At 41.5% G+C, this 11,484-nt stretch overlaps 1 protein-coding gene across 1 annotated transcript in view; it reads right to left on the bottom strand.

The window, feature by feature from the left end:
- Positions 1–2,888: 2,888 nt before the first annotated feature.
- Slc35f1 (solute carrier family 35 member F1) overlaps positions 2,889–11,484 on the bottom strand; it is a 49,936-nt gene continuing 41,340 nt past the window's right edge. The window contains exon 6 of the mRNA XM_059272969.1: positions 2,889–6,270. Within this exon, the coding sequence (XP_059128952.1) occupies positions 6,046–6,270 (225 nt within the window). The 3' untranslated portion in view covers positions 2,889–6,045. The remainder of the gene's footprint in view (positions 6,271–11,484) is intronic.

Here is an 11,484-nt window from a genome sequence, read left to right as displayed (position 1 = left end):
TTCATTTACGCACATGCTCATTCATCATTCCACACTTCTTGAAGTGTATGCGTGTGTCAGTCTCTGCTGTACTTTGCTTCTGAATAACTCCAGCAAAGCATCCTTCTTTAGGCTCACACTTGAGCAATGAAACAGTAGTGATGCTCTCGGTGATGTTGCCATTGGAATGCCTCTCTTTTTATTTCTACCACTTCTGACTACAGATACCTGAATAGTCAGATGAGAGCCCAGGCTGGACATGCCCTCCTGGGTCCTATTATAGAAAATAGGGTTTGGTTTCAAGATCAGTAGTAAGGGCTAGCCTCTAACAGCAGTAAAATATTTTAGAGTTGTTTTGGATCCCTACTCACAGGCATGACATGATGGCCATTGCTCTCTTGAACTTCCAGCAGCTGTGATTACTCACAGGGGACCTACAGAAGATTAGGGACACTAAAGAGAACTCATTAACAGAGCACCATGGTGAGCAGGTGGGCCACTTTGTCCTCTTATTCTAACTCCGTGCCATCTAGTGACAGGAAGACATGACTATATGCTGTGCTGTCAGCTTACACAGGTAGGGATAAACCAATTTGTCTTAAAGTCAATGTGACTATATTCCCAGGCTGACTGGCACAGACCAGATCTGCACCTGATTTCTATGTAGAACCACCAATGCCGACCTTTGTATTGAAAGTGTTAATGGATTATATAATGAATCAAGTGGTCAGCCTACTTAATACTTTTATAGATCATGCATTGATAGGGGATGCATTTCAACTTGCACCAGCCGTTAGAGATAACGAGGTTCAGGAAGATTGCTTTAGAGTATGTAAAGTAGTATTTATCTTTCCTGTTGTGAAATGACCCTTCAGTTTGGGGGGCCTGCCCTAGCCCCATTGCTAATACTCAATGAACAAGCTCATTTTCATGTGTTTACAGACTTTTTCCTTGCCCACACCAGCCTTTTGTCCATTGAGATGGATGGTGCTAATATTGTAGCCTATTTCATGAGACTGGCTCCCGCCAATCATTTGTTGGCCCTGTTCACCATGTTGCCATGTTTGGAGGATACTTGCCCAGCTGTCTGAAGGGTGACACTCAATGTCTTGTCTTCTTGAGCCTCAATACAGGCCATCTGGAATTGACAGGGCTTTCCAGTTACAACGGATTTTTTTAAAACCCTTCATACATGGGTGGCTCTAGTGAGCCCTCTGGTTGTAGAAATGAGAAGTGGGGGGATATCAAAGATAAAATGAAGAATGAAAAAGTGTGATTGGCATGCACAATTAAGAAGGTATGATATATTTATAAAATGCTATTTGAAAGGAAAGAATTTTGCTGTTTCCTACCTTAGCCCTGAACCTGAATGACTTTAAACATTACAAGTGACTTGTTTTTTCAAAGTTCCCCAGAAGCAGGAACTTGAGTGGACATGTTGATACTTTTCAATGCCAAGAACGAGAATTTTATTGGAATAAAAGAGTTAAGAGAAGAAAGGCAACATTTTGTAATAGAATTGCTTATGTTTATGCCTTGTATTTATGGTTTTGAAGGTAGATTCTGGAAAATAAGATGTATAAATAACTACCATGAGCCAGGTGTTTTGCTGGGCACTGAATGGATTAGCTGGATCTGTGTTGGGCTATTATATCACATATTACAGTTCATTTTCTTGTAGGGCATAAAGACAATCTAATCAATGACAGCTGGCCTGTGAATTTTAATGTTATTTGTTTGTTTTGTTTTCCATCTTATGAATAGTTATGAAATTCCGATGCTTCCTTGTCTTGCTGTTGCAGGAGCACTGGAGTATTGAGGAAACCAGGTTCTCTCTTAAGAAAATGAGGATTGATTGGGTAAACAGATGAAACACAACACATACATTAATTGTCGGTGGTAATTTGGACCCAGTCTTTTGAAACTGCTGGACATGTGGACACAGGGCTGGGCTGAAGTTCAACTTCACTTCATTTTTTTTTTTTTTTTTTTTTTTTTTTTTTTTTTTTTTTTGGTTTTTCGAGACAAGGTTTCTCTGTGTAGCTTTGTGCCTTTCCTGGAACTCACTTGGTAGTCCAGGCTGGCCTTGAACTCACAGAGATCCGCCTGGCTCTGCCTCCCGAGTGCTGGGATTAAAGGTGTGAGCCACCACCGCCCGGCCACTTCATTTTTGATCAAGGAGTTTTTTAAATAAAATGCAATAGTTTCCAGAGAAAGGTTTACAAGGAAAAGTATTTTGGAAGCAAATTAATTATGTGTGTTAACTACCTGCTGTTAGTTTGCACTTTGTAAAGTGTTTTTTTTTTTTTTTCAGTTTTTTAAGACAGGGTTTCTCTGTGTAGCTTTGCGCCTTTCCTGGAACTTGCTTTGTAGACCAGGCTAACCTCAAACTCACAGAGATCCGCCTGCCTCTGCCTCCCGAGTGCTGGGATTAAAGGCGTGCACCCTGAGCAGGAACCTGAGTATCCTCTGCTTCATAAATGTCCTAGTCTGAAAGAATGCTCATGCTTAGGTCTGCTGCTATGTTCAGGACAGTGTACCCAGAATTTCCTTCCTCATAACAAACCATTTCTCAGGGGTAGCTTTCCATTATCCTGAATGAGTTTCCCATGTGGACTTGCAGGCTGTATCCCAACATCCTTTTTTAGTACCCTGAAGCAAATTACAAATGTGTTTAATTCGACTTCTTGAGACTGCAGTTCAGAGACTATGCCATACCTAATTTGGAGCTATTTTCTCTCTGGTTTTTATTTTGACGTGTGCTGGTTCTCTGCTGTTGTTGCTATTTCTATCATCTCAAGGGAGCTGCTGTCATAGTTGTCATCGTGCAGACAAACACACGGGAGAGCCCGAAGCGGGGTGCTTTCATAAAGCATTGATTTTTATTTGAAAACATTGTACAGGTGTTACATTGCCACAGCCAGTCCATGGGGGAGCATGCAAATAGAAAATGTGGATTGCTTGTTCAGCTTCCCAGTGTAAAGGTCTTTTTTTTTCTTTTTCTTTTTCTTTCCTTTTTGTTTATATTTGGGTTCATATTTTCCATGGTGGTGTCAGGATTAGTGTGCTTTGTTATGTGGTATGAAGATAGACTCCTACCCATGGGGTAAAATCTGTACTGATAGCTAGCTGGGAACTACTAAATGGTTACAAATCAAAAATAAATCCCAAACAAACAAGACTACAAGCTTGTCAAAAGGTTAATAGCACAAGTTAGCCATACCTAAACTAAACATTGAAACGTTTGGATGGGACACAGTGGTGCAGAGTTGTCCATTGCTTGGTCAACCTGGATGTGTGTTTGAAGCTGTGGGGAGATCTGACCAAGGCGAGCTCTGTCTCCAGTGAGAGTTTCCAGTGAGGAAGTGAAAACCACTTCCCGTCTCTGGCAAGGTTGAAGAGAGCCGTGGTTTGCTCTTCGTCAACATTCATACAAAGGGCTGTTCTCATTCATTGAGGAGAGAAGAGTGGTGGATTAAGACGTTGATATTCCCCCTGGTATCTACTGAGGTTACAGAATCTCAGAAATTAAAACTGCTACAGTTAATGTTACCCTATTCCCACTTCCCACCCCACATTCTGAAACCCACAATGTTTTCACACTGAAAACATGGTTCTTCGAAACTTTTTGTCTTTGTTTTTCCTTAAGGGTCAATTCTAAACTTCTGATCTTGGACAGCCAATGTTACCAGCTTTATACATGGAGATAAACCAACACAGGTGAAGTAACCCAGTGGCATGAATGTCTGATCACAAGGACATCCAATGACAAAAAGTATACAGTGCGTTCATCTTATAGTCACACTTGGTTTCCATACAATGGAGTCAATTAAAACATCCTATAAAGTGGCCTAGACAGCAACCTTCAACCATCAGTTAATTGCAAATCTTTTCAAACTTTAAATGTGAAAATGTTCCTAGCCCACTGAATGGACTTGAAAACAATTTCAGTCACTTGTTTCTCATAAGAGTTTACCGAGTGTCTACAAATTCGTGTCGTAAGAATGAATCAAAAAGACAAAGACATTTGGCTTAAAATAAATACTAAAAAAATGCAACAAATCAAGTAAATTATGCAAACCAAAGGAATGTAAACACAAAAATAAAAGCACAGTCTTTAAAGGTCTTCAGAGCTGAATGGACAAAATATTCAGAGAAAGGTATTTAATTGGCTTAAAAGGTAGCAGAGAGCAGATGTTGGCAAGGTTGTAGAATGTGATATGTAGCTTTAGCTCAAACCTTTCTCCCCCATGCCCACCACACCCCAGCAAAGAGAACTTATTTCCATGGGGAAATCTGACATGAAATATACATATCAGAAAACAACCTTTCTTCCTTTCTCCTAGATCAGGATTCAAAAATACTTTAGAAGAAATGTTATATTTTCCAACGAAAAAGATTTTTAACTGAGTTACAGTGTTCAAGCACATTACTTATTTTGGACATGTGTTGTTCGTATGAGATTTGTCAAAGTGGACCACGATGACTCTTCACAGAAGAAGGCAGGCAAAGAAGCCAGAGGCCTGCTGGTGGACAGTATGGGAGCTTCTGTCCGCCATGCTTAGGCCTTACTTTGCAATTTGTTATTACTTTATGAGACCCCCGCCAGTGTTTTGTTTTGCTTGCTTAATTAAAGAATATTGACTTGAATTGTCTCAAATTTCATGAACATTTATATAAAGCTTGTAACTCCATCAAGGATCCTTTTGAATGATATTGAAGTCAGCCAAGCTGACACATGGAATCTATTCTAAATTATAAAGGTTGATGGTGTTTCTCAATTTCCTATGTTGCGGGGGTAGTGGTGGAAAGAGAGACATTCTTGAGATAATAGAACTGATTAAACTAATGATGTATCAAGCTTTGTTGGGATAACGTAGCATCTTCTGTCTGCATGAATGCTTATCCTTATATTCAGCTATTAGATGGGTATCAACTGTGACCAAAATGCCAGACTTTTCAGTGGTGACATCTTTCCCACTACTAAGTGACCAGAACATGAGCTACTAACTGAGATTGTTCCACATCAGTACCTTGCTCCAAGAGGTGGTATAAACAATGGTGCCCCATAATAAAGAGAGTGTCCATGTTGGCATCCTCTGAGAAAAGTACTTTACAACTAAGAGGGCAGAGGCCATGGCTTTTCCAGTACTTTGATTCATTTCCATGACATCATTAAGAAAACATTAAAACAGAAACTAATTTTTTTTTAGGAGAGAGATATAGGGGAAGGCAGAAAAAGTTTAAAAAACACAACCCTAAACATAAGTGATTTTCTTTAGAGTGTTTCCTGTAAACCACAAAAAATGGGAGAATCCTTATCCTGTAGTCACAGGGCTTAATTAGACGAATCTCCTGGCCCAAAAGAAAGCCAATGGCCTGGAGTAAGCAGAAAATGAAACATAAAAAGGCTAAAATGTTTTATATCTATTCCTAGAATAGAGAATTATATGGTCAGTTTCCCCTCCCCATAAGGGTCATAGCACAAAAAAATCCTCATTGAGCAGGCAATCCAACAGGTGACAGAGGAAACCATTAGCCACAAGGTCACCAGGAAGAGGGGACTTCTGAGGGGTAGAGCTTCTGTGGCATGCATCACTCATGTAGCCTGTGCAAAACAAAACAAGAAGTATGATTCTCAAAAAAGTGACTTGCCATAGAAAAGTGGGATGTACGTTGACTACGCGAGGGTCTGGCAATAATTCCCATCAGGAATACAAAACCTCCTTCTGAAAGTTGGTGTAATAACAGTAACAACAATAATAAAAAATCATAGTAACAATAATACTTGCTTTTGATTCAAAAAATTTCACAGTAATTAATGCAGGGGTGGGTGGGGGTGGGGTCAGGGTACATACTATCAAAGCCTCTCTCTGAGTCAGGTGGATTGAAGCCTGTGTTTCCAGTGGTCTTCAGCTTGCTTCCTTTTACAAAAGGAGGGTTAGCTACCTTGCAGTCCACCTGTGAAACTGCACCTACTAAATACCTTTCTCTATGTACAATACAGAGATGATGAGCGAACACGTGGCCTCTGAGTTGTTCTCAGTGGGCAGGGTGGGCCTCACCCTAGGCCACACGTACATGGGGCTCTTCTTCTGTCTCCTGGCCCAGGCTGGTATAGGTGACTGAAGGCTCCACCTGAGCTGTGCTGGGTAAGTCCACAACAGGTCCTGAAGGATTACGGAATTGCTTGTACACTCGGGGGTCCTGGGCTATGTACGTGGAGGTGGAGGAGTAGAGCACCAGCCCGATGAGGATGGTGAAGTAAGACAGGAGGTAAAGTCCTGAAAACTAAAACACAACAGAAAGGTGATTGAGCAGCCAAGTGTAGCCACTGACAGATTAACGATGTCTCCTCCAGGAACACGCAACCTGATGAGGTAGCTGGTCCTCATGATGAAAAGTGAATGTTCTCTTAAACTGGCTTTGTCTTATTGATTCCCTTTGTCTTTTTCTAGGCTCCGTGGCTAATGAGAGGAACAGTTAGCTAATTGTCCCTAAAATGCCCATCTGAGAACCTGAATTGCTTGGGAAGGGTAGTTAAGCACAAATTAGAATATACCAAATTCAAAGCAAAAAAATCTCCAACATCACTCCATAAAGAGTCAGTTGTCTGTGGCCTCATTAAACTCAGAAGAAATATAGATATTTCATTTAAGGGCTTAATAAAGCCACAAACAAAGAAGCCCTCACTGACAGCAGCAGCAGGGCACTGCGTTTCACCGTAATCCAATGCAGACATGATTTGTCTCCCCTGTAAGAACTGTTATTGACTTCAGTAACTTTCGCGGCAAGATTAGGCTATCCTTGAACAGAGAAGAGCAGTAAAAACACGGCATTCCTGCCCTACTGGTCAAAAAGCAAACCAACAATTTGCTTGACAACTCAGAGAGTTTTTCATTTTATTGGCTGTTTTGTTACTTTGGTGTGTGTGTGTGTGTGTGTGTGTGTGTGTGTGTGTGTGTGTGTGTGTGTCTCGGAAGAGTGGTTGGTACAGATTTATAATGTCAGGAATACTTTTGAAAAATTACGACCTTAGACCTTCTTGAGGAGTTTCATTGGGTAGTGTATCAGAAGAGAATAAGGTTAAAAGACAGTTACCCACTTTCACTCCTTTATTATTCTTTATTCATTTACTCACTCGCTCACTCCTTCATGGTTTCTTACAATATCTCCTGTGCCTGAAACATGCAATTATGTACAAAGGAAATAGAAATGGAAAAAAAAAAAAAAGCCTTGCTCTTCCCATCAGAGACTTACCAGGTACAGAGAGACCAAAGCAATACGACACAATTGGGGCACACCAGACCTCATTTCAGTCAATTCCTATCAACTCAGTCTTGGCCACTGTGATGGTGTGAATGAGAATGGCTTCCATAGGCTCATGTATTTGAATACTTGGTCTCCAATTTGGGAAGGACTAGGAGGTGTGGCCTTCGTGGAGGAAGTGTGTCATTTCAGTCAGGCTCTGGGGTTTCAAAAGCCCACGCCATTCCCAGTTAGCTATCTCTACTTCGTGGTTGTTGTCTCAAGACGTGAGAGTTCCCAGGCCCTGCTCCAGCGCCATGCCTGCCTGCCTGCTGCCATGCTTTCCACCATGATGATCATGAACTCCCTCTCTACAACTGTAAGACCCAAATAAATGCTTTCTTTTATATGTTGCCTTGGTCATAGTGTCTTATCACAGCAACGGAAAAGTCACTAACCCACCACATCCTCCATCTATTACAGAAGAGAGCTGTTTTAGTTTCAGTGTCTATTTTTTACGCTCATACTCTAGAAGAAGTAGCAACTGGTAAACAAACCAAGATGTACCAAGGCTAGAAGAGCAGAAATTGGCACAGTTATCCAGAGAGCTTGGAGGTAAGTTACCTGGCAATTGTAAACAAGCTGAAAGGTTGCTGGTTCAACAATGGAAAAGACGATCTTGGTAATGACACACAGACAAAAAAATGCCCTTGTGGCTAAAAGTCTTGCTATAATGTACTTTTCCCTCCACCTTTTTCTTTCTGTAGGACCAAGGGAGCTAAGACTATAGGCTACACTCTGATTTTCTTTCTACAGCACTCTTCACTCTGCTCCCCAATCCCTTCATTTTTCACATTCAGGCCAGATGGTAACACGTTTGAATGTGGATTTATATACTAAACTCAACTTGGAGCAGATCCACTTAATTAACTTGAAATAATTAATTAGGTTTTCCTTAATGAAAATAAATGTGCCTTGTTCTTTGAGTCACAATTAAAAAAAAAAAAACATGGAAAGATGAGCATCCCAGGGCTATTCTTCATGATCTCAGAGAGTCTGCTCACCTCTAGACTCACCTCCTGAAATCCATATCCAAGAATCTCATCCTTCAGCTCACCCTTAGTGCATCAAATGGCTTTGCTTCTAACATTGTCACCAATTTGAATATTTTATGAATGACTTTTGCTACTCTGTTCATGTGTTTTTGTTTCAAGTGAAGACTGTGTCGTGGTCTTAGGTGCTTACTGCTCTTGCTGCACATGAAAATAGGGAGGCCAGCAATGGGACTTTGTAGTTACTGCTACCTTCTAACTCTCAAACCAGATTTAAGTCTTAGCTCTACCCCTGAAGAGCTGTAATTCTTGGCAAATTTCTTGTACTTTTCCAGTCCACACTTCCACATCAATCAGTGCCTGTACAGTGTGTGACGACTCTAAAAGTCGTATTAGATCAAACATTGAAACACTTGGAACAGACACCTTGCAACAGACATTTAATTCATATTAGTTTCATTGCCACTGTTGTATCATTCACAAGGGCCAGCCCTCTTCTGGATGTGGAAATATAAGATTGAGCCCTAAGTCTACAATAGGGCACAGCTTCTGAATGCCAGCACATAGTGTATGTCCAATTCATTTCTACTTAATCCATCCAGAACTCACTCTAATTTTTTTCAAAAGATGGATAGCATGGAATTCCATATAATAGAATCATGTTGGAAGTCATCTAAGAGGTTTTGTTAATAGGTAGTAGAGAAAGCTTTCATTTCCTCCAAAAGGGAGCAGCCAGGCAAGCATTGGGATTAATCGGGATAAATACTGGATGTCACAAATGGCGACAGAAACATTTAACTTATTTTTCAAAAGGCAAGGTGTTTCATTTTCTCCTGTCTTTTTAGCCTCATAGAAAAATAGTAAGAATTTTGATGTAGATATCTAAAGAGACAACCCATAGTCCAGACATCACATTTACAGAGCGTTTGCTTCAACAACTAATCAGGCAAACAAAACTCCCATGTGGTCTAGGGTGCCTAACTTACTAATTGCAAATTGTGTGTACTTTCTGTTCCAGAAGCAAACACAACAGGAACTTCCCTGGACCGAGTGAGGCTAAGAGCTTTCAGTACTACAGGCAAGGTGAATCCCAGGCAGAGGCTTGTCTCCACTGAGGAACAGGACTGCCTGTGTGTGCTGTGTGGTCCTCTCCTAAGTCAACGGAGACCCTTAGATCAGCCTGTATGTTCTGTGGTAGGACAGCCAGCCAGCATTTTACTTGTCCTGTAGCTTACAGAAGCGAAGAGGGACAAGCCCTGTCTTGGCACTAGTCCCTGAAGCTTTCACACTGTTTCTATCCTGACAGGTCTCTGTGAACAGGTATGGAAAGCCCTGTGTGTGGTGAGAACACCCCTGTACTGCTCAATACAAGTCCTTGTGACGGAGTACTCAGCATGGCTGATAAGAAGCCTCTTGGGCAAGGCACTAAATCCAGACTTTAGAGAGCCAACATATGGTTGTATTTAATTAATGTGGCATTCAGAACACCACTAAGGACAGACCAAATTTTCACTTTATTTTTGGCATCAGACATATAAGTTGAATTTTAATAAACCCACAAATTCAATAGACTTCAACCTCCACAGATAGAAAGATTTCAAAATCCCAGAGTCCACCGATAAATATATCAGGGTTTCTGGAGTAAGGTGGTGAATTATGAGTTTTCACCATGAAATTCTGTGAATGAGAAGAGCTGAGATAACAAAAGAAAGTTTGTATTCTAAGAAAGAGGGATGGAGGGAAGAGAGGAAGGAGGGAGAGAGAGAATGAGAACTAGGAAGAAAAGGGTGACAAGAAAGGACAAACAGAAAGATAATGATGTAGAAAGCAGCCCATAGCTTCCCAGGGGAAAGAGTAGATGAAATCACCCCCACAGGTAAACCGTGATTGTAGGCGACCCCGAGGACAAGACTCACCGTCCTAACCACAGGAAAGCCATGGTCCTCGCCAGCCTTAAACCAGTAGGATTTTAACCAAATCCCACTGACATCGACTTTTCCCGTGGACCAGGATAGCACTGTAAAGAAATTCGTTCCATCATCCCATGGCTCAGAGGGCTGTTATCAGTTACCGCCCTGAGAGAGGAATGCTGTTTGAGACACAACTACTTTTGGGCCCTGAAAAAAAGTAACAACCTCAAGTCAGGAGGCTTGAGTCCACCCTGCAACAAAGTCTGGAAGGCTTACAACAGCTATGGGAGGTGTTGTAAAGAGAAGAGCCTGACAGAGACCCCCAAGAGAAGTTGAAGCGGTGGGGAACTCGGACTTTGAAGAGTTCACCTGACAGCGGCCTGACCCTCTAGGGAGCTAGCCTACCATCCGTAGGTTTCTGCGGTGACTAAGAGTTCCGGCAGGTGGGCCATGTGGTCTTGGACTTTGCCTCCTTGCCACAGGAGGTTTGCTGCAGGGCGGGACCCAGAATGCTAAGTCCAGATCTCGAAGACTGCTCCTCTCTTCCAGCGAGTTTACTGCTGAGCGGGATTTGAAAACACTGAGACCAGCAGGCAGAGAGCTGGCTTTCTTCAACACTCTTCCTTCGGGGAAGATTCGGTGTTCTGCCTTCTCACCTCCCTGATGCACTGACTTGGAGATTTGCTGGCCCCGAGTGTTCAGCCCGCCCCCGCTTCCAGGGCGTGGGTGTGGGAAGTCACCACAAGCCACAGACTCACAGCAGCTCCTTAAACATAAAGTGTCTAAAATGACCGACCCGGACAACGCTTCTTACCAGCCTGGCTTTCAGCCGACATACTGCACCCATGTATAGAGCGGGAACAGGCAGGAACCACACTCACCCTCGGACTCGGCAGATTCCAGCAGTAGAGGATACAAAAATAAGCATCTCAAATTAAAAGAAATCTTTTTTCTTTGTACTATCATTCTTAGTATTTTTAAATTTAATCTTTAAAAATATTATGTTTTAATATGTTTAGTCCTCTTCATACTCTTACCAAATTTCATCTATGGAGTTTTTCGTTTCGTATTCTGATTTTTTACAGTTTCTTGCTCCTTTCTCGTCCTCCTCCTTTCTGTTCTTCTGTTTCTTTTTCTTTATTTGAATTTGCTTCATTTTTTACTTCTTTTGTTGTTTTTTTTTTGTTTTGTTTTGTTGTTTTTTTTTTTTGTTTTGTTTTGTTTTTGGTTTTTCGAGACAGGGTTTTTCTGTATAGCTTTGCGCCTTTCCTGGAACTCACTCTGTAGACCAGGCT

This window comes from Peromyscus eremicus, chromosome 8b (genome assembly GCF_949786415.1).
Source record: "Peromyscus eremicus chromosome 8b, PerEre_H2_v1, whole genome shotgun sequence".
NCBI classification, from domain to species: Eukaryota; Metazoa; Chordata; class Mammalia; order Rodentia; family Cricetidae; genus Peromyscus; species Peromyscus eremicus.
This window is presented reverse-complemented; position numbering and strand designations above follow the sequence as displayed.